Source organism: Eucyclogobius newberryi, unplaced genomic scaffold (assembly GCF_026437365.1).
Source record: "Eucyclogobius newberryi isolate DKJ021-1_F unplaced genomic scaffold, fEucNew1.0.hap1 SCAF_9, whole genome shotgun sequence".
Taxonomy (NCBI): domain Eukaryota; kingdom Metazoa; phylum Chordata; class Actinopteri; order Gobiiformes; family Gobiidae; genus Eucyclogobius; species Eucyclogobius newberryi.
In genome coordinates, this window is record NW_027316532.1 from 28701096 (window position 1) to 28726262 (window position 25167).

At 41.4% G+C, this 25167-nt stretch overlaps 3 protein-coding genes across 6 annotated transcripts in view; 1 reads left to right on the top strand and 2 right to left on the bottom strand.

Annotated features, from left to right (window-relative positions):
• The first annotated feature begins 1153 nt into the window (after positions 1-1153).
• Positions 1154-4116, top strand: LOC140353490 (5-hydroxytryptamine receptor 3A-like). The gene is made up of 9 exons (XM_072438065.1): positions 1154-1199; positions 1305-1468; positions 1542-1586; positions 1650-1759; positions 1824-1993; positions 2061-2221; positions 2331-2541; positions 2619-2921; positions 3856-4116. The coding sequence occupies exons 1-9, from the start codon at positions 1154-1156 to the stop codon at positions 4062-4064; spliced, it is 1419 nt and encodes a 472-aa protein (XP_072294166.1). The 3' UTR covers positions 4065-4116.
• A 1250-nt stretch (positions 4117-5366) lies between these two features.
• On the bottom strand, positions 5367-16713 carry rubcn (rubicon autophagy regulator). Of its 3 annotated transcripts, XM_072437905.1 has the most exons (22): positions 16483-16713; positions 15232-15385; positions 14962-15045; positions 14685-14844; positions 14502-14608; positions 14191-14416; positions 13676-14098; positions 13399-13446; positions 12929-13021; positions 12734-12849; positions 12457-12655; positions 12287-12394; positions 11738-11812; positions 10227-10287; positions 9930-10065; positions 9693-9838; positions 9545-9609; positions 8985-9223; positions 8822-8883; positions 8570-8723; positions 7169-7262; positions 5367-5515 (listed from the first exon to the last, which is right to left on the bottom strand). In XM_072437905.1, the coding sequence occupies exons 1-22, from the start codon at positions 16515-16517 to the stop codon at positions 5379-5381; spliced, it is 2922 nt and encodes a 973-aa protein (XP_072294006.1). In that variant the 5' UTR covers positions 16518-16713; the 3' UTR covers positions 5367-5378. The 3 variants fall into 3 exon arrangements, with proteins under 3 accessions (XP_072294006.1, XP_072294007.1, XP_072294008.1); XM_072437906.1 differs by lacking the exon at positions 13399-13446; XM_072437907.1 differs by lacking the exon at positions 11738-11812.
• Positions 16714-18312: 1599 nt separating this feature from the next.
• LOC140353711 (TSC22 domain family protein 4-like) overlaps positions 18313-25167 on the bottom strand; it is a 28708-nt gene continuing 21853 nt past the window's right edge. For both annotated transcript variants that reach the window (XM_072438400.1, XM_072438399.1), the window contains 2 exons: positions 20327-20378; positions 18313-19982 (listed from right to left, as the gene is read on the bottom strand). In XM_072438400.1, coding sequence (XP_072294501.1) covers positions 19719-19982; positions 20327-20378 — 316 coding nt within the window. In that variant the 3' untranslated portion in view covers positions 18313-19718. The remainder of the gene's footprint in view (positions 19983-20326; positions 20379-25167) is intronic.

A 25167-nucleotide genomic window follows, 5' to 3' on the forward strand; every position in this document is an offset into this window, starting at 1 on the left:
ATATATATATACAAATATGTATTTGTATACAAATACATATTTGTATATATATATATATATACAAATATGTATTTGTATATATATATATATATATATATATATACAAATACATATTTGTATATATATATATAAGGACATAATGCATACAGGACGCGGCATGCCGCTGTGTTTAGTTGTCGTGAAGAATAGGAGCATCAATGTTTTCCACATTCAAGCAATATTAACATGTGAACAACACTTATAGGTCAAAGGGTCATAGGTCACATGATCCTAATGATCACAAGTATTCACATGCATAAATTTTTGTTTGTTTCTAGCACACTTTTTCAGACACGAAAGGGCGTTAGCCCTAAACAGCCAATCAGCTCTCATCCCAAAGCCTCATATAGTGGCTCACATGGCTCTTTCTTACAAGTTTGAAAAAATCAAACATTTAACAATTAGATGAAGACAGAATGTTGAGGTTCTGATACATTTTCTGGGTGCCTTATTCGAGCAAAACGGAGCAAAGTCTGCTCCTGTGTAAATGTGTTTGTTGGCTCCTGTGATTGTTTTTCTTGTTTTGTTCTGTTTTGGTTCATGTGAAAAATAAAAGCTTATACATATTTGAATTGTAAATATGTTTTTCATATAGGACTTTACTGTTTGGACAGTAACAGCTGTCTACGTTAACGTCCCTGGGGTGTGCGGGTGTTCAAAAATAAAATGGGTGAGAGGATTTCCCAATCATAGGTGTTAAAAAACAAGTCTTGTTGTAATTTGTTTTTTTAATACAAAGGATTTTAAACATATCATCCAATGTTTCCAAACCTAATGTTTTCTGAATTAACAGTTAGGTATTAGTGTGTAGCCCATAAACAATTTAGAGTCTTTATCATTTTTTTAAAGTGCAAAATGTTCTGTTTTTGTATCTTCCTCAAATTATTGTATTTTGAATAAAGAAGCAAATAACTGATTGGTGGTTCGGTTTGACAAAAAAGGCTTGATTTGTATAGCGAGCAGTTAGAGGACATTGGTTGTTACAGTTATCTCTCTGGAGAGTTGATTAGCATCCTCCTCCAAATAAAAACAGAGCGTGGTTAAGTTTTACTCCGTTTACAAGACGCCAGAGTATCTCAATCCTGGTGAAGCTGCTCATTAAGGAAGGTTCACCATGACGCCGCAGAACATCAGCCTCTTTTGCTTACTTTTACTATCAGGTAATGGAAACTAACCTCTTTAATATTGACCGCTTTGCCCGATGTTGGTTATGAACAGTTTTGTGACTCTTAACTGTGGATTTGTACTCGTGTTTTCTTGTCCAGTGTCGGTGTGTGAGAGTGAACTGCAGTGTAAAGAGGGACACAGCGGGCCCACCCACGACTCCCTGAAGGCCGTGTTTGATCTCCAGTCCTTTCGACCTGCGGTGAACCTCAGCAACCCCACCGTCACCAACATCTCGTTCACGCTCTACGCAGTGCTAGGAGTGGTCAGCGACGCTCGATCTTTTTAACTTAACCTGCTTCAAACAGTTCTAATGTCTTGATTTCCTCCCATTTTAGAACGAGAAAGCACAGATTCTTACCACTTTTCTCTGGCTTAGACTGGTAAGCACAGTTTTGCACGAGTGAACATCTACTGTGTAAAGTTGTTCAATCATTTCGTTACAGTATTGGTTTCACGAGTTTCTCATATGGGATCCGGATCAGTGTGATGGTGTCACCAAACTATCTCTCCCCGTGAAGGAGCTGTGGTCCCCAGACATCATCGTTTATGAATTGTAAGTGATGTATTTCCGTCCCGCGCTGTCGTCATTTCACTCCTCCATCTGAACACCTTTACAGTGTGGACGACGACGTGTCCCAAGCCTGTCCCTTCGTCTACGTCAACCACACGGGACACATCCGCTGGGACAGGATGCTTCGCCTCGTCTCGGCCTGCAACCTGAAGATTTTTAGCTTTCCCTTTGACGTTCAGAATTGCAGCTTTACTTTTGGCTCCTACATGCACACCAGTGAGTCGGCTTCTTGTTTTTGGTCCAAATGTTTCTCCAGTTATTAAAGATCTGTCCTTTGCCACAGTCAAAGACGTGAGGCTCAGCCCTGCTCTGAGCTTCGAGGAGATGTCGAGAAACTCCCGGCGTTACCTGGAGGCCAGTGGGGAGTGGGAGCTGGTGGACATTCTGGGTGAGACCTCGATCCTGCAGTTTGGCGTCGACGAGTGGGACATCATCACCTTCTGGGTCAGTCAGCGCGGGCAGATAAAACATGTTACGCTTTTACACACGGAGGAAGAAAGGGAGAGACAGCATTCCCACCGTTTGTAGTGAATCGCTTTCATTGCTGCTTTAGGTGGTGATCAAACGTCGTCCAGTGCTGTACGTGGTCAACCTCCTGATCCCCAGCTCCTTCCTGATGATCATCGACATCTTGTCGTTTTACTTGCCTCCTCACAGTGTGGACCGTGCCTCATTTAAGATGACCCTCATCTTGGGCTACACAGTCTTTCTTCTCATCATGAACGACCTGCTGCCCAGTACAGCCAATGGCACACCTATCATAGGTCAGTGAACTGATATCATATATTTATTTTTAGATTTTTTCTAACAAACCACTTGACAATACTTTCTTCAAATCTAGGTATCTATTTTTCTGTTTGTCTGGCACTGATGGTGATAAGTCTGCTGGAAACTGTAGTCATCACCAATGTTCTCCACCACAACTCCATGAAATACAAGGAGGTGCCAAACTGGGTTCGAATAGTTGTCCTCAAGCACATTGCCCGTCTCATCTGCTATCGCTCGCCAGAAGTAGTGGAACCTCCTACAAAGCATGAAGAAGATAAACCTAATAATCTAAACTGCATTTCACCCTCAACAGTCATCCAAACGGAGAACAACGTGCCTGTCACACACCAGAGCAGTTTGGGAGGTAACTACACCTGTTTGTATAGCACAGGCATGGGACCATATGAACATTTTGTGTCGCGATTATGATAATATCACAATACTTATCACAATTGTTGACACTTTTAATTTATTGAATCATTGTTTTCCTTTTTTACACATACTAAACAGTAACAATGGTGATAACAACAAGAAAAATGGACTTTAGACAAATAGAGGGACAACAGTCTTGAAACCAAAATTGTTGATACTTTAAAATATTATGGGTATTGGAATTCATCATTTTAATATCATGAATAAGTTCAATGTTTAAACAACTTAATTTGAATTGCACTTTATTATAAGACAATTAGAAGAAAACAACAATCTAAGAAAACCGGACTGACGAGCAGCTTTTTCTGCACAATCTGGTGCTTTAACAGCGATTATTTTTGTTGCAGATTTTCAGAATTATGCAAAATTTACCACAAATCCGTTAAATTATATTATTGTTGTATTGTTCCATCCCTAGATATAAACATCGTGGCAGTAGTGGAAAGTAACAAAAGTACAAAAGTAAAAGTACTGTACTTCAGAAACATTCCCACACTACATTTAAAAGCAGGTACCTGTACTTTCTACTCCAGTACACGACTACACGACCATACTTTGGCTGGTTTGAGGCATTTTTTTTTTATTGTTTTAGCACATTTACGTGACGTACCATCTAAAGGTTTTTGTTCGACCCTTAAGCAAACAAATATTTATAGAAAAGAAACATTGAGAAAACAGTTATCAAAAATCTGCATGATATACGTTCACTTTTTACTCAATTTACTCAAGTGCATTTTTGCTCTGGTATCTTGTACTTTTACTGAACAAAATGCAGTACTTCTTCCCCCACTGCCTCTTGGACAATCCTCCAGTGCGTGTGTGTTTGTGTGTTTGTTTGTGTGTGTGTGTGTGTGTGTGTGTTTGTGTGGCAGGTGCAGCCCTCCCTGAGCTCCAGCAGATCTGTCAGTACGTGGGGGACCTGAGATCACACTTACACTCCCTGCAGAAGGAGAGCAAGCTGCAGGAACAGTGGTGTCATGTGGGATACGTGCTGGACTTCCTCCTGTTCCGCATCTACCTCCTGCTCATCTCCTGCTACGCCATGGTCATTATCTGCATGTGGTGCATCTGGATCAGCCAGGATTAACAACATCCCACAATTAGCGTTCAATAGCAATAAAATACCTCCAGAAAGTGTTTCTCGATGCCACCTTTTTCATTTCCCCCAATTCTTTCTTTTTTAAAACAAACACATTAGCATTTTCTAACTACAACAATCACTTTTAATGTTAATGACCACCAGTGACACTTAGTAACAGTCTTGCCAATCATTTATTGTATTCACAACATAATTATAACATACATTAATCAAAACTTTAATCAGTATTGCACTTTAAACCTTCTAAGCGTTATATGATTTAAGGCAGTCAAATGACACAGCTGCAGTTGTGAAATAAAAAACAATAAAAAAAGAGCGAGTTAACAAGCAGTTTATAAGAGAGAATCACATTGTAAGTCTTCATTGTAAGTGCGTTTTCTCCAGTGTAGACAGATGAACTTAGATTTGGAATGTGTTCTCAAAGCTGCCGAAAGAACAGATCTGTGAAATGTATTTGAACAAACCATAGGCCTTTAAGTGTATTGACTTTAGGTGAAAAAACTAAACATAAGTGTGACTTCTTTTTACGTTTCCAGTGCAACATGACTCGATCCCAAATGTTATAAGTGCTAATGAGGCCAGTTCAAACCATTTAAAACATATTGCCGTTTTGCCACTTTTAGCAGTCGTTTTGCCCAAATGTCTGAAGTAACCAGCTGTCGATTCAAGTGCGTTGGTCCCAAATACTTTAAAAACCGAGCACAAAAAGGAATGGCAACAGGTAAAATAAATTAAACGCGCAATATAAATGTCTAGAAATAGATTTTGTCTCGTTTTTAAACTTGAGCTAAGAAAGACGCTACCTAAAAAGCAGCAAAAAGTGCAAATGTAACTTCTGAGTTGGCAGTTTGTCTCTGTGGAGATGGCATCACTTTTGCCCCCATGGAAACGAGCAACCAGAGAAGTTACATAGTGCACCTTTAAGTAAAAAGAAAAATAAATGTATCAAACTCTATCAAAGATCAATTAAAAATAAAGAAAAACACTTGGAAAATACATCTTTGGCCCTCTCTTCACAATTAACAAAACATAAAATTCTTCCATCTTGTGTGAAATTGCATCAGATAAAATCGCTGTCACTTAAATCGTTCACATTTGTCAATCTTTTAGAAGCGATCGCCAGTAAAGCCACAGGTCGATTGGTTAAAACTTTACAAATTAAAGTGCACAAAGGGGCCGACAAACGACGCACGTAAAAAAAAAAATCAGCAGTAGGCATGTTTGAGGTCTTTAGTAACTACAATCACTTTTGTCGAGTTTGTGCTCCTTCTTTATTCCTCGAGTTTATCCCCTCCATCGGCCTCACGTCCCGCCTCCTTCATCCTCTTGCTCCTCCATGTTTTTGCGAGCCATTCTCTCCCTCCTTTCTGCAAGGCGCTGGCAGCGAGGGCACGCTTTACCCGGCTTGAAGCAACTGCGGTGGTAGCACGCGTGGCACTCTGAAAACAAGGAGGGCAGAAAGAAAAAAAAACACACGCTTTATACTTATGGAAACAAACGCAGCACCTTTGAAGCTGTGGGTGAGAGTCAAGCAAGTGTAAAACCAGCCAACGCCCTTGAAAACAAACAAATGATAACCAGTTCTACAGGTTTCTCCGGCGTCACAGCAAAGCAACCAATCACGGCGAAGAGGCGAGGTGGAAAGGGCGAGGAGACGGGTATAAAAAGGAGGAGAAAGTAAAAAACAGCAGGAGCGGAAAGGTGGAGGCAAGAGCTGATACTGCGGGAACCAGGGCGCAACTGTACTCAACGCAACTACAATTTAATGGACAAAACCAATGAAATAATAATTTAAAATCAAGTTTATTGATTTGTCTCCTGAAATAGGAGTGCAGAAATGGCAAAAACACAACACACATGTTGGTAAAATAAATAATGCGAACACAAAAAAACCATGAAATGATGGCTTTGCACCGACGCAGTATTTTTGAAGTGTTGATAATTGTTGTCCTCCTCTTAACCTCAAATGAAATGTAGACAATTTCAACTTTTTAATGGTACTTCACGGTCATTACTGTGTGACTTCAAAGGCTCCACTATCAATCAGCTAAAAAAAAAAAGGACCCTAAACAGCTGTGCAAGCAGAGCAGAGCCACAACGAAAGAACTGCCTAAAGAAAACACTACTAAAATGACATGAAATGACCCAAATAACCACAAAATCATAGGACAAAAACAACATTTTTTACATGTTTCAATCAGATTTTGCGTCGTCTTCTGACAGAATTTGGGGACCAGTATCGGAGCTGTTGCTCTGCTCATTCTCGGCACCTTTTGTCTCACATTTCGGGTCCATATCGGGCATGATTCTCTTGCCTCTGGTTAACCTCCTGGCCTTTCGCGTTCTGTGCGACCTCCAGTTGGTCCTGGTTACAAACTCGGGTTTTTCCTCCTTTGTGGTTTCACCCACTCTGATCCAGCTCGATTCTTTAACGCGTTTTGGTGCAAATAAACCAACTTCGCATGCATCTTCCTCCTGTTTAATCGTCTTATCAGCTTCCGCCTCGCTCTTTGAAAAGCTTTTGACTAGTTTTGGCAGCTTCCACAGTGATTTTCTCTCGCTCACCGTTGCCACGTGATCTAAATTCTCGACGCTGCTGCACGTTCCACTTTCACTCATTGTGCTCTCGTTCTCCTCGGTTTTGGAAAGGCTCTTTTTTAACTTTTCCAGGTGAAGAACTTTAAACAAACTTTTGTCTTTTCTTTCGGGTCTTTTGTCCTCTTTTTTCTCTTCCTCCTCCGTTTCAGAGTCAGTTTCTCTTTCCCGCGCATCACTTTTACTCTTAGACAAAGCCTTTATTAATTTCTTCGGGCTAAAAAAATTAAACACACCTTCTTTTTCCTGTTTGACCTTTTCCTGTGCGACTTCATCTGTGTCTGTGCTGTCATTTTCTCCCACCTTAAGCTCTTCACTATTAGTATTTGAATCGAGATTATAGGGAAACTCCTCCCCTCCCTCCCCGAGCTTCCTGTCTAGCGAGAGGAGCCGCGCGAGCCTGCGGGGTTTGACAATCTTCAGGTCGCTCCAGGCAACGGAGAGAGACGGGCGCCTGGACTGGGCTCTGAGGCCCGACACCTGCACGGGGGGCTCACCTTCGCAGCGCTGGCACTTGCTGAGCTGGAAGGGGAAGATGATGTCTTTCTCGTTGCCGCAAAACTCGCACACGAAGCCCTTTGCCTGGCACAGCTGGAGGAGACAAGTAGAAGTGAAACAGATCAACACAACAGTCTAATTTAAGTCTGTTTGTAGGCTAAAGATTTATGACAAATAATGAATTCTGAGCTCGAAAGTGGGTTTGTGTTAAGTGATTCTGGCTCATCTGAACCTGGGTTAAAAGAGGGATGTGGGGGAGTCGAGTCCATTTAAAAGTGTGCACTATGGTCATTATCATAATCGCTTTTTTGTACTTTTCACACCAAGTACCACCTACTTTAATATCTGTCTTTCTGACCACCACCTGATCTAAACCCGGAATTTATCAGGCCTAAATTATAGCTAAACACGGTCTAAAAACAGACCAGAACCAGGTAGTTTTGAGTGAAGATGAACTCAGAGGATGACAAAAACAGAACTAGATTTGAGACAGTTTGAGAAACACTGGCCCAGAATGTTCCAAAATGTGGCATTAAACAAAACCAGCCCAATTAAGTCATTAATGTCATTCTGTGGAATATTCCAGGCTAAGCTATAACATTTCCATAGAGACAAGTGGCGGGGTGATCAACCAGAAAAGTGACACGGTGCCCCTGTAATCTGTGTTTCTCAAACTGTGGTACACGAGACAGCTTGTGTACAGCTCGAGTAATAGTTTAATTTAGAAACATGTATTATTTTCCTGATTTACGTCTGGCAGAACAATGTGGTCCTCCTCATTAAACTCATTAATTGATGGAGAATAAAATGTGTGCATCTTTTGTCAATGACGTCCTAAAGCTGTGGACCTCATACTCTCCACATCTGAAGCCCCAGAGCACATTTTTTATTTATTTACATAATTGCAATGCCGTTTTATCTTTTTACAAGATATGGTTTTGTTTGTCTCATTCGGCATTTGTTTTTATATCGCAAAGCTCTTATTACTAATTTTAAGCACTTTGAATGGCAGATTTGCACGAAAGGGTGCTCTATGAATAAAAATGTATCATTATTATTATTTGAGTTCATTGTAATTTAGAACTTCCTACTCTGTGGTTTAGTCTTGGCACTATTTTAGTGTCTGGATTTAGATCTGGTACAAAGAAAGCCAAATATCATCTTAGGTGGTACTTGGTGTGAGGGACAGATGGGACCCATACATAGGGAGACAAAAAAAACACATTCAAAATACTGACTTTTATTTCATTTTTTTGACTACTCAATAAAAAAAAAGGACCACTGATCTATAATTAATGTTTTTTTTTTTTTTTTAACAAAGGTATACCGTGACGGCAATGGTAAATGTGTGCGCGCGTTTCCTTTAACAAAAACAAGTATTGCCGTAAACATGCACTTACCACGCAGCCAGCTACATGTCTAGTACCAAGTTTGAGCAGTTCTTTCAATCGAGGGGCAAGTTCCCCGTTGCGGACAGCTGTGAGGTCACTGAGTGAAAAGAGGTGGTGGTCTTCTGTGAGGTGACCGGGCAGCGTGTCAAACTGCTCCAAAACCCTGAAAAGCAACAAACAAAGACATTTCATGTTTGGTAACACTATCCAAGCGGGTGGTATAAGCAAGACTATGACGACAATGAAAGCAAAAAAACTTACTCTTTGGCAAAACGACAAGTCTTGAAGAGGTTTTTCATGTGCAACAGCTGCACCCTTAGAACCTGAAACAATAAAAAAACGATAATAATCTGGTGCGAGTGATGTAACCTACCTACATCACATCCAAAAGCTACAGCTGATTTTCAATTTGCCGTCGACTCACCCGGACGGCCTCCAGAGCCTTGATCTTCTTGTACAGACCACTATTAATATCGTTGGGGTTAAACAGAGGGTCCCCGGCAATCTTGCTTAAAAGGTCACGGGCAAAGTTGCTGACGTAATACTTGCTGAAGTCCCACTTTCTCAAAACTCGGCCGGGTACAATGGCCTGTGCGTTATCATGGCAACACTGGCAGAAGTAGCGACCCAAGTATTCACAATAGCGCAGTCGCTTTATGTAGTCTGAGGCCAAACACACGGAAAGAGTGAATGAGTGAGGGTTTTAAAGCACCATTACAACATTTAGTGTTTACCACAGGGTTATACTGAGACGAAGGTGGCACTATCATTTTATTTAGAACTATTTTTAGAGCGCTTACTGCCTCTGCTGATCAAAACAGGACTGATATACGCTTAATTATGACATTACCACAAACATAAAGTATCATTTGTAAAACCATTTTTGTTCAGTTTCAGTTTGTTTTTAGATTATTGGGGCAGAAATTAGATTATGAGGGGCCACCATAGTCACTTTCATTCATGGGGAACACAGAACTTTCCTACCTGGGTCGACGCGAATGCCACAGCCGGCGCAGCGATAGTTCTGTTTTGTGATGACAATCTTTCTTCTGATGATTGAATAAAGAAACACACTCGCTTAAATGGTTGTTTGGGTTAAACGAACGTGCAATGGCAGGTAACATTTACTGACTTGGGAGTAGGGTGGATGTTAAAAATGATCTGAGGTCGAGGCGGCGCCCATTCCAAGTTGCCACGGACACGGATTCTCAGTTTGTAAATGTCAGCGTGCTCGCCGTCGTCAGGGGAGATGGGCAGAGAGTCGGGAATGGGTAAGAGCTGCGAAAGTAGAACCGGGTCAGAATCAAAATGGCGAGACATTGACGGCGCTTTGGACAGAGGGCGGTAAAAACGTTTAAATTGCGCATACTTTCTGAGGCGCGTCGTGTTCTGGGACCAGCCAGTCGAGTTCAGAAGCGGCCGGCAGCTGCATGCCTTCAAACTGCCGGAGCAAACCCATCGCAACGGACTCCGCCGAGTTGGACTGGAGAAACGAGGGAGAGCTGCTGCAGAAGGACAAACGTGTGTCAGCAAGACTTTTCTTTCCCATAATTCTTTCAGCCTAGTCATAAATGAACTTAAAAGCGTAAATGATGTGATGTTGGGGGGCACAAGAAAAAGGTCAACTGTACGTCAGACAGAAGTGAAAGAGGAAGGAGCGACTTACAAGGACTCTGAGCTGAGGAAGGACCGGCCACTGGAGCTCACACTGCGTTTTATGTCTGCATCTGAGGGTCATAGTTCATAAATACAGTATAGGGACACGTTAAATGACAAAAAAAGAGTTTTAAAATGCGTGTGAGGCACTAAATATATCAGCAGGTGATTACGACGACATAAATGGCACCGTTAGTTAGAAATTAGAGACATGCATGCTTGTTTAAAGGGAGGGTAGGCAGAATTTGTATTTCAAATTTAATTTACGTGATTATGTATCGATGTCAAGTTGGCCACTGTCCAGGGTGTACCCCGCCTAAGGCCCGAAGTCACTGGGATAGGCTCCAGTCACCCGCGACCCCGAAAGGGAACAAGCGGTAGAAAATGGATGGATGGATGGATGTATCGATGTCCCCAGATACCAGGTAAAAATTGATTACAAAAACAAAATTTGGTATTTTGGTTCAAGGCAATTTTCCAGTCAGAAAGCAGAATGAGCCTGGTTTGTCTCATTTGTGTTGCCAGTTTCAAAAATTAAACCCTCCGAGTCCCCTCTCTGGTCTGAATGATCACGGCATCTCCATAAACTGAGCATCTAACAAGTCTTCTATCGCAGGTTAAGACTCTGGCAGTACAAGTTGAACTATTTTAATAACCTCCATTTAAAAGCGGAAGATGTTTTAACAAGTGATGAAAAGCTAAAATCCTCAAACGTGCCCCAAAAACAAAAAATAGGAAACAGGAAAAAAAAAATCTACGTTCTTAAATTTAGTCACACAAATCACTGGAATGTGGTAGAAATGTTACTGTAATATCAGGCTGCCGTGTGTTTTTACAACACGCGTTTAGTGTCCCTCCCTTACACAATATGACAAGCCATAAATTGGCTGAAGAACTATTTACCCCAAGCAAAAAGCCCTTGTGAGTAGATTAAGTCTTTGGATTGAATTAAAGTAAATAAAAAGCCACATGGCAAAAAATGCAGGTGGAAAATATGCGATGAATGTGTAAATCAGTAGAATAATGAAGTCCCTGTCGACACTGTACAGTACTTACAAAGTGCTAGTTTCCTAATGCAGGCTCCTACAAGCACAGACATATTTGAATTTTACACTATCAAGTCCCTGGAGCACTGCACTACAAGCAGTGACACACAGCCAAGCAGGTTTAAGACGACAAGAGGCAGCAGGCTCCATTCCAAACTGAAAATATGCAACATTTCACCTCCTAAAATTACAATAGACTAAGAAATGTATTAAAAAAGGCCACTTTCTACCAATTGTATTTTCATGTTGGGTCATATGTTTAGTATAATTGTTATTTCATTATAAGGATGATAGCTTAAAATCGATTCAAATATAAAATAACAATGTACTGTATAATAATATAGCCGTGTAAGATAAGACTCTAAGCATTTTATAAGAGATAGCAGCTGGCAAAGTCTCAGTTTGAATTGCAGCCATAAGCTTGCCCTCAGAAGGACTGGACTAGGAGCCTCTCCAGCAGTTGTCCGGCAGATACCTGAGAAGAGGGAGGCGAGTGACAACGAGAGGCCATTCTGTGACACTGCCAGCAGCGACTGCCCCTCACAGCCATCTGAGAGACAGAAACACTCAGCACAACCATCACCACAAGCACGGACAGTCAAAACACACCACTGTGTGCACAAACTGCTTTATGGACAGGTGGCACCACATCCAGCTTCAACACACCAGCAGGGAGCTTCCTCATCCCATATCGAACTAGTCCCAAATTAATGTCAAAGCAATAATCTGGTAATTATCTTAGCTGTTAGTTTGCAGAAAGGATAATCAGCAGTTGGCCTAGCAAAGATAAGCAGCCGACACCAAGCCTGCTCACAATGCCCGCTTCCAATTAGACAATGAGAAGGAATAATCACATGCCAATTAATGGTTGTGCTCGTTTATGATCCTGTATGAAATAAGATGATTGGCAAAAAGATGAGAAATTTGGAAAAATAATTTATAGTATACAGTACATTTACACAAATTTAAAATTACAATTTCTGCCACATCATTTTGTGACAGAAAAATACTTGTTGCATTTTACCTCTTAGTTCACATTCTTCCACCTCCTCGGCCGAGTCCGAGTCAGAAAGGCCCTGGTAAGAGTCTTGGGAGCTTCGTCTAGAAGTGCCACTGTCTGTGGTGTTAAAATCTAAAAAGAGTGTGACAAGTCAAATAAAGTAGTAGTAGAAATGTTATGTTTCAGACACTCACTGTGGTTGGAGAATGCGCTCGGCGGGACGCGGCTGCGGCGGATCTGTTGTCTCCGGAGCCGAATTTTCTGTTTCAGCTGCTGAATCTCAGAGTCACTGTCCCCCTCCTCTTCCCTCTCCTCCTCCTGACGCCACAGGTTGTACTTCATTAATTCAATGGCTGCAATTAGGGATTCTGAAATGCTAAAATGAGCATTCTCCTAAAAACAGGGCAACGACAGGGTATCAATGGATAATCACACCCTTTTCAATACTTATGCAGTTTAACAGATGTGAACCTTTTCTAGATCAGCACAGCTGCCAAAGTCCTGCTCAGAAAGATAACTAATAAGGCTCTGTCCCTCTGACGGCTTCCGGAACATCCCATCAGACACACTTCTGCTTTGTGAGCCATCTGTGTCAAAACAAAATATAAAGAACTTAAAATTGAAGACAGTAAAAGCAAACTTATTACCGGCATTACTCAAACTTACCAGACTCTGTATAAAGAGAATTAGAAGAACTGGCATCACTGTGCTCTGATGAAAAGGGATTATAATCATTCACACGGTCCTCTCCCGATGATTCTAAAATAAACATTGGTGTTAAAATGTATGAAACAGACAAACAGCAATCTGACTGCATGCTATAGTAATGTCTATAATAGTGCAGGGCATGATTATCACATTCTCCATTACTAAATGATTACATTTGATAATAAAACAATACATTATTTTTGATCATTTGGATGCTTAGACAATGTCAAAATAATAAAATGGAAAAGGAAGAAAATAATAATAAATGAACATCTGATGATCACATCACTTGAACAAAATAAAGACTGACTGAGTGACTTTTCACAAATGTTTGTACAAAAGTGGAGACGGAAATGAGAAGGTGCTTGGTCATGCAGAGAAAAGGGAATGGGTCATGTGATGGAGCACAGCTGAACTGCGCTGCCAACCTGCAACCGGATCCTCAATTATTATGGTGATTTTCCGTGGGCCAGCTCCTTTGCACGGTAAGGAATAGAAAGGAGATATGGCATAAACAAAGAGTTACCCAAGGCCCAAAAGCAGAACCCATTTACCAAGAGATCAAAGTGGAAGTGAATACTGAGGCAGAAAAAAGTTTACTAAAATCAAGCTCCTTCATTTTACTGAGCTTTTACATCTGCACTTTACAGTTTTGAACTTCTACTGAACAGTAATCAAAGTAATTTCTTACAATTCAATACTCACCATTCCTGAGTTTTTGATTGAGCCCTGTATCAGAAAACGACCGAGTATGTCCTCGAGACCCCCGGCCCGGCGCCCTCTGTCCTTCAGAGAAAGAGGAGCGCCTTGCTGAAGGTGGAGCCAATAAGCTGTTTGGAGTATCCTGTTCCTTCATTTCGCCCTGGTCGCTGATGGGGGTGGAGCTTCTGGAGTTTTGACGATTGCGTTGCCCCAGGTTACCAATGGCAAGGTACTCTGGACCATCGTCAAAGTCGCCTTCACCAGAATCACAGGTCTCTTGTGGAGACGGAGACGGAGACTCTGGTAATGTGATGGAAGGTGTCGAAATGTGGTTTGGAGCTGGAGTTGCCCCTGGTTCACACTCTCCTGCCCTTGACACACAAACCCATAGAGGTCCTGGGTTGTTTGCCGCCACTGATAAGTTGTCTATGAAACAGACAAGACCGGTCAGCTGTGCAAACACACTTAATTCCTTACCAAAATGTAAGGCGCTTATCTGAAAGTGCAGCAAAACCCACTTGTACTGTTGCCATTTTGGAGGCCAAAATCTGTGGAGTGGCTCGTGTTGGGGGTGCTGTCATCAGCCTCACGCAGGGAACAGTTGGAGGTGGCGAGTCTGCGGTTTAAAGAGACTCCTTTGGAAGTTGAGTCAGCACTCCTCCACACGCCCCCAGACCCTGGCAACACACACAGACTCTGGCTCTTCAGCAGACCCAGGACCGGAGAGCCCTTTAGAGGAGACAGCTGCCAAAAAGAACAAAACTTTAAACACAAAACAATTCAATGATCTAAAAATAAACATAATTTATTATGTATGAACAGAACATACCCCAAAAGTATCTATTTGGGCCAACAGTTTAGGATTATTCTGCTCCACAGCTTCAAGGCACTGAAACATGGCGGTAACATGAGGCTCGCTGAGCAGGAAGGCAGAATCTGCAGAAAATTAAATATGATTTGTCAAGCCAAAGTACACAGATAGTTTGAAGTCAATGAGAAATGTTACACTTACTTTTATAGTATTTGCGCATATGTCCCTGATGCCTGAGCAGAGGTCGCAATTGTGCCGACAGCATATGAACCTGTAAACTGTGAAGAAGCCAGCGCTCTGCCTTGTAGCTTTCACTAGTATTTGATGTCCCACTGGTGACTTCTTGTTCTAGGCGCATGAACTGGAAGGTACAGTGAAAATTAAATGGATAACACAATGTTTTAATTCACACCTTTAATTCTGTGCAACATAATTATGTCAGAATTGGTTGTTAGATAACAAAGTTTGGGGAATATACCTGTTCAACATGGGCCGCAAGATTGGGACAGATGAATCGAACACATGATACAAAAGGCCAGTAATCCTTCTGCCTGTAGTAAACCTAAACAAAAAGAAGTGCAAAGAAATAAATTAATGATTATTATCTGATTACATAGCAAAAAGGGGAAAATGTTATTCTAATTTCTAACTTCCAGGATGTTTAAGGTAACATTAATTTACTTATAAAACATAATGTATAGTCTAATAATGATTGGGCAATTCAGACAGTTAAGTGTGAAATGCTGACCTGCTCATTCTTCAGTCCATGGCTGAGGATGTTGTTCATGTCTTTGTGCAAGCGCTGAAGGCCTCCATAGCGTGACCACACATTTGGGTTATTTGTGGAGACAAGGCCCTCCACTGTGGTCTTGAGACTGGACAACAGCTTCCAGTGCTCCCTCCTGGCATGAAAACAGACAGGCATTTAGTAAAGACACAGAAGGGAGAACAGAAATACATTCAGTAGAATTGTTTAAGCTTAAGGAAAATGTATTTTGCTCATGAAGTGCTAGCTCATTTCCATTATTCATTTTGTCATATGTCAGCAAAAACTAACCATTAAAGTTTTGCTGCAGAGGCAGAAATGGAAGTTGTGAGTGATGACCAGACAAAACATCAGCTTTGTGTTGGAAAGGGCAAACCCTCCCTCAAAATGAATGTAAACGCAGAAAAAGAGGCTGGGCCGAAAATCACGAGTTTGGCCTTTGCACTTTAAGTTGCAAATCCTATCACACCGTGTAACATGCATGAGGGCTTTAACAGTACACATTATCTTCATACACAGACAGCAATAATTAGAGTAAGGGATTAACTGTACTTAAAATAGAGTTACTGTACGAATTATCTATTGTATATTTTACCAACACATCAGACAATATAACCACAATAGAGCAGAATTGTTTTTTTTTTTTACTTCCAGTCATCGAGTGCATGTTATTCATGTATTTTATTAAATAAAGTTAAGAGATATTTGCATATTTATTCAAATTCGCAATCACGTTGTTGTCATTAGTAAGCAAATCAGCCAATCTCTGCTGTTCGTCATCCTCATTTATAGCCAACTCAGATGGTGGAAACAGCTTTGACAGCCCTTTATTTTGATGGCTAGCTTTAGCTTGAGCTAGCTACTTAGCGTGATGTCAAATCCACTAAAACAAACGCTATGCCATCACCGCTTCTTTTATGTAATACCCACCGCATTTACGTATATTGTGTAGCTATTGTGCCATTCATCCATCTGAGTGATAGTGCATTTAGTTTAAAAAAGAAAAAAGTGAAAGCACCAAAAGTTGATGTTTGCTAACCTACATCCATGAAGTTATCGCTGAGGAACAGTGGGGCTTAGGGACAATAAAACTTACATGATATATGTGGTAGATAAATTGCAGTTCTAAAATTGTACGTCTGTGATTTGTGTGGTTGAATCTGTATGTCCTGTGTCTGTGATGTAACCGCTGAGCTAATGCTAATGCTAACAGCCGGTGGCAGCCTCTCTCACCTGCGCTCTTCCGCCTCTCCCTCCGGCAGCTCCATGTCCTCCCCGCGGAGCCAACACGCTCGATGAGCCGCCAGTTTCACTCACAAACAATATCTACTGTATTTTCACCCCGACGGCGCACCGGTTAGAGGTGCTGAGTGGACTTTCTCCATCTCTCTGTTGATAGTCTCTGCGGATCTACAAGAAACACAGGCCACATGAGCAGCTCCTCTGTGGGCGGTGGTGTTGTCATCCGGTCTGCGCTTTCACACTAAAGTACTGCTTCAAGTAGCTGTGTGAGCACGGTAGATAACGTTTAGATAATTTTTATGAAGACAATGCAACTTATCAATAACTTAACAATAGCTCATCAACATTTATCTTTGATTTCATAAAACTTTTGCCTATCAGCACTGCCCTCTTCTGTTGGAGCGTAAGTTTGTTTGTTGACAGCTCATAAAGAGTATATCCGGTCTATGTCTGGCGCCTGTACACTTTACATCCACATGATGGCGCACTGTAACATAACATAACAGCTGGAGAGGGGCAGTCAAGGAAAGGCCATGGATCTATTATATTGGTAAAGACTGTATGAATGACTGTGATAAATTAATTCAGGATGATGATGATGATGATGATGATGGTGAGGATGACACCGTAGAATTGCTGTTAAAATAAAGTCTAAAATTGAGCATTTTAGTTTATCATCGGTTTTGGTGCATTTGGCGGGGCCATATATTTGTGCAGGAAAATGCTAGAATACATTCAAAATTATAAAGTTGAGGGTAAAGGGTAAGGTTGGGAAAAGGGTTACTTCTAAACGTATCTATCTATCTCTCCAGATAGATAGATTAATAGATGAATGAATAGCTAGTTGGCAGGTTTTTTTTCTCTTTAGTGACACGGAAACACTCCCTGTCTTATGTGGGTCATGGTGAGTCAGAGTAACAACCCATTATAACAGGAATAAACATGATTACTGGAATGTTGCTGGAAAGGACTGTGAGTAAGGCTGACATAGAGCAGACCTACTTTTGAGTGATCCACTTTTCACATTTGTTACTTTAATTGTGACATTTAATGTTGAAGAAAATAATGACTCAGCTGACTTTTACAGTAGGTGAGAAACATCAAGTTCCATTTCATAAACCTATTACATCACTAAAATGACCCTAAAATACACAATCAAAGCACACAATCTGATTACCACCGCTGTGGTAATCAGTTGATGTTTGTAGAAAAGATTGTTCAATTGTGAAGCCGAGGCCATCCACAAGTCAGCTAAGTTCAACTCACTGGATGACCTTCATGTAACTAAATGATTGTTGATCCAATAAGATTTAACTTTGTAACAGCTACAGGGAAAATCGGATTCACATGGCAGCTCTAGTAAACACACTATCAAGCAATTATTTAATGTGATTTTAGTCCCATGTCTGTAGTTTTTACACTATTCTGCAGCTGTAATTGTTTATGACCGGTCCTAACAAAACCAGTTTCAGTCATTTGACTGCAACTCTGTATAAAGTGTGAAGCTTCTGTGCTTTAAAGGAAAGAGATTTGATATTTCTGTCTCAAGCTGATTTAGAGAACCAAGTGTGTTTGACAACTCGCACTGTTTAAAGTAGGGCATATTTAATATTGTGATACATGATTATTTAGGCACAAAAAACACAGCAATGTCAGTGATGAAGTTTACTGCCAGAGCATCGCTACTTTAAAGACTTTAAACTACTAGAAGAAACATTCTTCCTAGCATCTATGTTTATTACTCATTTATAATAGATAAGAGTCATGACAAAAACATTCTTTTTGGCAATCTTAAGAACCTAAAAAAGCAAAAGAGTCAAGTTTTCTCATGATAAAACAGTTATTTATTTTAGACCAAAAATTAATAGTTTGAACAGCACATTACAAGGGCATTAAGATCTTCTCTCCAAGGCTCAGCGATCACTTTCAAACAGTACACTCTGTCTGTACACAGCATCTCCATCAAATGAAAGAAAATGGAAAAAGACTTCATAAAAGAGAGCAAGAAAAGTTGCAGACGGGAACTTTTTTTTTTAAAGTGCCCGATTTTACAGTTACCAAGCTTTTTTGGTTATGTTCTGGTTCGCCTATGAATAAGAAGGCACAAAAAGACACAAAGGCTTCCAGTAGGATTTTGTGGGGTTGCCGATAAAGTCATTAACTAAAATGTATCCTATTTAAATACATTAAAACCTGTGTTGTAACTTTTTGTAGCGTGCGACAATCAGCACAAAAACCATGTCTCATTTTGTGGCCGAAAGTGCTGTCCATCAACTAAATTACGTGCTCCTTCTGGTTGACAAAATATCAAGAGTGCTGGATAAAAACACAAGGTAAGAGACAAAAAGAAGTGGAAAATAGAAAAAGATTGTGCATTCAATTGTTACACAGCTTGCGTCTTTGGTTACAGAGTAGGATGGAACAATTTTCACAGCTTTTCATTCCCCGTCCACATCCCATTCATTTGATTTCTGACATAAAATGTCTAGAAAAGTAAATTACCGCCTCCTGTTATCCCATCACATATTTCATTTCTTAAACGGGCTATATATACCACATTCTCTTAATACTTTACAAAATATACATTCAACCTGGATTCCCGCAAATGTAAGTCTGGCTTTAGTGTTTGCACAACGTCTTGAGAAGAAACGAGTCTAAACTGCTCACTAGTTCATACCTTACAGACTTAAAACAAAAAAAGAGAAGTTTTGTTGGTTATTGTTCACTTACAAAATAGCAGCCCTTAAAATAAATAAACGCAAATACTAAAAAAAATGAACCTAAGAATGATTGGTGTTAAGGTTGTGGCTCTGACAAAAACAACACAAGCTTTTTTTGTTGCAGCATTAAATAAGCCAAGGCTCGCGGGTCGCTCTGTTCAAGCTGAAGGACCCCTCCTAGTCCTTTTTGGGGGGTAATAATAACCCCCTGCCCCTCCCCCCACAGTCCCGGAGACTCGGAGGAGCGCCGAGGTCCCGACCACAGCAGCACCCCAATGTAAGCAGCTCACAGTGTGCCGCGACCCCCCCCCCCGTCACCAGCACCAGACCAGCATGCGGGGCGCACTCTGGCTCTTCCTGCTCCTCGCTTCAGCCAATAACAGGCCGGGACAAGGCACATACACTCGAGTGAGAGTAAAAGGAGCAGGTTAAGCCAAGCCTTCTGCATTATAGAGCTAAAGGAATGGAGGACGGCGCAGTCTTTTTTGACCTCCTGCTTCTTTGATTTCACGCCGAGGTGATGTTGGGCTGGTGGGGCGCACTCGTGACCGCCTCGTAGTGGACGAGAGCGTTGCCGTTACTCGAGCGTCGGTGTAGCTGCGGGAGAGCTATGCTGTTGACTTGGTTCAGCTGCTCAGAGTTGGCCAGAGACTTGAGCACGGCGTTCTCCCGCTCCAGCGCAGAGTTCTTCTCGTACAACTCCTTGATCTGCTCCTTCAGAACCTCCACCTCTTCGCGGACGGCGTACATCAGGTGGTTCTTTACCAGGTCCTGAGAAAGATGAAGTTCATATTTAACTAATAATCAGACAGCAGTTCCGGTTATTCAAAAAGCTTAAAATATCAACCTTGAAATTCTATGAGACTGAGTTCACTTCTTCAGAATACTTCCTGTCAAGTGACCCAACATTTTTTTTTTCTCTCAAGAATTGAATTAGTAAAAGCTTGAGCCTCCTGTACGTCACCACTGTCATGTCACGTAGGTCTTGTACTTCTATGTAAGTGTTAATATCAGTGTCACTATGTGTTTGTAATAGGAAAACCACTTATGACACAAACCATTGTTCCGACCCACAAAGAACGTGACCACAGTTGTCGTCATGTTTCTGAACTTACCATTGCTTGCTCAATCTTGTTATCGATGGCGACGACACTGGCCCCGGATGCACTGCAGAGAGAAAAGAAAACAGTTACCACATGATGCCCATTATCTGAGCTCAAAGATGATATCATCCCTCTCATTCAACACCAGCACAAAAGAATGACACACACCCTTTAAACAAATTGCCCAGTACATCTGTGGTTTGTGTAAACTGTTTGTGTATTTACTGATGAGGACACTTCAGTACCATTACAACACTCCTCATCAATGTGAACAGATTACAGTAATATGCTACATAAGATATCAGCACTTATCATTTTGTGAAGGCCAAGCTGGAACGAATAGTCCGTAACCAACTCATCAGCAGGAGCTACACTTTGTTCCATCAACTTCCTGCCCTATGTATAATATATAAGTCAAATAAAACAAATGCACACAGCAATACCCAACAGGAATGATGGGCCAGAAAGTAAAGTTAAAAGCCCACAACTGCAGCTGTAGTCAAAAGTTTCTCCACACGCCCCTCTCTGTGCTGATGATGGCACTAACAAAGATCAACTGACTCTACAACTACAACACAGAATGCCACCAAATCTCAATTGGACGGCAATTGGAGAAGGGTCTTCTCTTAAGTCCAGAGGGCCGCAGCAGGGGGCCCAATGTGCAAATGAGACTTAATTAACACCGCTTTAAACATCGGGTCTAATTATCCTAGTGTGGATGCATCAAAACACTTAAAACTGTATTTGTAAGAACTACAAAATGGTGAGAATGTTTGCGGCGTCTATCGTTTTATTAACTATATTTGTTGTGATCTTAATACAGCGCGTGAAACAGAGTGGTTAAGGTTATGTGTGTAGATCTATAGGCTAAACATGTATAATTAACTCCTCATTGTCCTGCAAGTCCGCTTTAAAACCCGTAAAACGTGTCGGGGCGCACGTACGAGGACAGCCCCCCCCCCCCCCCCCCCAAGACGCGCAGAGACGCACGTCCGGCTGAAGCCCACCACTGCCACAGACGCGACCAGGGAGAAAACCCCCTCTGACTGATGGTCACAGCATGCGGGAAACACAGCGAGAAACGGGCAACACCAACGCAACAAGTGTGAACTCGCACTACACGCATAAAAAAGGCAAATGTTCCGCGTCTATTGGGCTCCGTTTGGCCGTTCTTGACGTGTCCACGCTCAAAAAAATCAAGTCAACGCATTTAAGAGCCCATCGTGACACAAATACAATACCAAAACTATAAAAACACGCACTAAAGAGTCGCACATGGCGCAGGGATCTTTACCTGGCGCATCTCGATCTGTAGCACACCATTCGTCCGGAGTGAGTGGGAGAAGTTCCCGGGGAGCAGGGCAGGCTGTAGCTTATTTTGCAGCGCATTTTTAAATATCAAAAGTTCTGCCTGGAGTCAGCAGTAGTAAAAAATCCCGTGAGTGAAACGCGCGTTGTGTTTTTGCTCTAGCTGTGGATGCGGCTATGCGAGGTTTATACGCTTGTCCCGGTGACGTAGCGCGAAGGGGGCGGGGCCGGGACGCTCGTGTGAAGACTTGCTCTGTTCACGCGGCTGCCAACTGAACATTACATTACAGATGATTTTACACTTGTAAAGCTGTATTCTGAAGAAATTCCTTGTACATTACAGTGCGTTAGATTATATATTTCTTATCCATGTTTAGATCTGTACGCGACTTAATCTGTACATTTCTACTGTACATTTGGAGCCCTTTTCCAACTGGAGGTGGGCAGATGGACATATATCGATAATAATAACGTGAATGTTGTTTTAAAGATATGCAAATTAAATCAAATAAATTAAATTTTTTGTTGTAAACTTCTAAGGGTATATCGTGATGTTTCTACACTTTTGTGGGATGTTTTAAAGTCTTTTCAAAATTGTCTTATACTTAAACCCAGTGGTGGGCTTAAACCTCAACTAATGTCTGAATCAGGATAGCCCAAAATTATTTTTGTCAATCGCCCACTCCCATTTCCAACACAATGTATGTACAGCTCTCATTTAACCTCGTCAACAAAAAAACAGCCAACAGAAAATCAACTGTTTTTTAAACCAATCAGAGTAATTGTACTGATTGAAGTATCATGTCACATTGAATTGAGTGGTGAATCCACAAGTTTCAGACGTAATCCCATCTGAAAAGAAACATTTCAAGTCTTTTCACCCCGAGGCCAAACGAGACAAGCATAAAATATATTTAAGATTTAGATTGCATATGGCGCACTGAGGTGCATTCAGGGGACAGTAAACCTGAAGCCATGAAGGATCACTTGGTGATCTTGACACCGATAACGTTAGAAAACACATTCCACTGTGTTACATTTACATTTTGATTAGCAACATATGTCAAAAAAATACATGTCAAACCATCATGGATGAAATTCACAATCTTTATATTTGTCTGAAGCTGATGGAGACAGGAGACACCAAAATACTTATTTGTGACTTGTTGTCATTGCGTTTCCAAGTAAAACAAACCTGCAGTACATTGTATTCAAAATGAAGACATGTGGTGGTTTACATAAGGGCCACTTGCTGTGTTCACCTCAGCACAGGCTTTTAATGCCGTCTTCTACTGTGTACAAAGTCTGAAGGCCCACTGAGCTGCACATTTCTGCTCCGGACCCCTCTGGCCCCGGGGCCACCACCTTTTAACCAGGACAGGAACATCTGTGTCACAGCACCATCACGCTGTGACATCTGTTTAGACAAACAACTCTCCAACCACAAGGCAAGGAGTTCAGAGCAAACCAGTGTTGCCAGATATCATCTGTAAATCCAGTGTAAAGCGCATGCAGCTCTCCCTCTGGACTTACAGATATCATGACTGATTTGATAAGGAGCCCTATAGGACACGTGCAGCAGAGAAGTGTGGTCCTGCATCTCGGAGCACATCACATGAACATTAAACATCAGAAAGTCTGTGTTTTCTCCACTCGGCCCCGGATACATACGCACATGGCGGTTAAACACGCAAACAGGGACAGTGGGGGAGACAGCTGAATAAATGAGGCTCTACTCGTTCATCGATGACTCCACCTCTCGATGAGTGCATTTCCAAACAATAGTTCAGAGGGGGGCTACAACAACAGCCGTGAGCCCACTGACAACTCACTGTTGTGTTTTTGCAAAGGTGCAAAGCCAGTTAGAGCACTTTGTCACAGTGTTGTTACGCATCTACACCAGATGGGGGCACCCCAGTCTCCGAGTGGTTCAGGCCCATAACTGAGGTGAACAGCGAAAGGGGAAAAACTTGAGGCCAAAAGCAGTTTAGTCATCTCTTCCCGCAAGTTTCACAAAGGACGTATTGTGTTAGATGATTTGTTAGATTTGTGTGTTCTTTTCTGTGATTATAATACAAATTTAAATTGTATCAGTCATCACAACCGTTCTCAGGTGGTAAACGTGTCATAAATTGTCATCGTTACATCCTCTGGGGAATGACAACAGAAAGCTGAAAGCTTTATTTGTTTTAGAAAATGAGTCCCGACATGTCAATGCCCCTGGGTCCAAGCAAGCCGCCCCCAAAACGTTCAACAGCCCCTTCGGAAAACAAAGAGAGCAGTATTTAAGCAAGAGGCTTTTCTAAACAGAGCCGATGGGACAGTGTTTTATTCATGTCAATCCAGTAGAACTGTTTAGATCATAGAAAAAGTCATTTCCAGGTTTCCAGCAAAACTATAAACAGAAAGATATTTCAAAACAGAGTATGACTGTTCGCAACATTAGAAAATGAAATATTATTGAAGTTTTTGTCTATGTAATGTATTTAAGACTGAAAGCTATTATTGGATACTAGAAAATGCTGGCAAACACTTCTCTTAACTGTCAAAATGATGAATTGGCGTTCATGCCACAATCAATTTGCACATTTTAATGGCTTCAAATAAATTTATAAACCGATTGGTGTTTTCAGGTCGTAGCTGATTCCAGGTCATGGTTTGCTCAATAATATTCCACAAATGTTTAGCAATCGAGAAAATAATTTACAGCTACAAAATTTGTAGAACATGAAAGCTGTAAAAACGTTGCTTTCACAACGTCACGTTTGTTGTACATACCACAAATTACACACTATATTTAAACTTCCCACGTCACTCCGAAAGAAGAAAGCTTTTGACTGAAACTTGACAAACTGCTTGAGCTCTTTTTACACAGTTTTGCACAAAAGCAGACGACAATCACAGGATGCGCGAGTATGGAAATGTCAGTTTGAATGCGGTGGATTCTCAGGAGCCCACAAAAGGACCGGCCCCTGACAAAACAAGGCTCAAACAGATATATTTTCTCAGAACCAAATAAGAATCACAAGCAAGTCTATCGGCTGCCACCAAGCTTCCTCGTAAACGGGTCCCTGCTCACGCCCCGCGCCCCGTTACGTAAGCTGCAGACTGTGGACAAACAGCGCTCGTCCTGCAAAGGTCCGCTCACATATGGACGCAGACGTTAAGAGGATGAACCGGACAACAAGGATCATGAGAAGAAACCAATGCCCCCGAGGCGTACGGACCCAAATACCATCTAAACTTCCAAGAAACTGATGAGTGCTGTCCCTCATCTTTAATTAATTATGTTTAAGGGCGATGGAGGGGGGGTTAAAGGGCATTTTTGTTTTCCTGGAAAGTTTTACATAATTGTGCCAATATATTTGGGCCATTTAATCAACTATCGATCAAAAAATGAGATTAACAATATATTTTTGGGTGAAATATTATTGTCTGTATTTTGTATTCGTGGAGAACGTTTTATGTAGTAGAAGTTGTCAAAAAAAGTTACAAAATAATTATAGTAAAACTAGAATCAAAACTAGATACTCGTTTAAACAAGC

What these genes read in the sequence shown, in the direction of transcription:
- LOC140353490 (XM_072438065.1), top strand. Translation starts at nt 1,154, where the DNA reads ATGACGCCGCAGAACATCAGCCTCTTTTGCTTACTTTTACTATCAG. An exon ending in GACATCATCGTTTATGAATT is followed by an intron (nt 1,760 to 1,823) that starts GTAAGTGATGTA and finishes ACACCTTTACAG; the next exon opens with TGTGGACGACGACGTGTCCC. An exon ending in TTTGGGAGGTAACTACACCT is followed by an intron (nt 2,922 to 3,855) that starts GTTTGTATAGCA and finishes TGGCAGGTGCAG; the next exon opens with CCCTCCCTGAGCTCCAGCAG.
- rubcn (XM_072437905.1), bottom strand. Translation starts at nt 16,517, where the DNA reads ATGGAGCTGCCGGAGGGAGAGGCGGAAGAGCGCAG. An exon ending in CCCAAATAGATACTTTTGGG is followed by an intron (nt 14,417 to 14,501) that starts GTATGTTCTGTT and finishes TCTTTTTGGCAG; the next exon opens with CTGTCTCCTCTAAAGGGCTC. An exon ending in ACTCGCCTCCCTCTTCTCAG is followed by an intron (nt 10,288 to 11,737) that starts GTATCTGCCGGA and finishes TATGACCCTCAG; the next exon opens with ATGCAGACATAAAACGCAGT.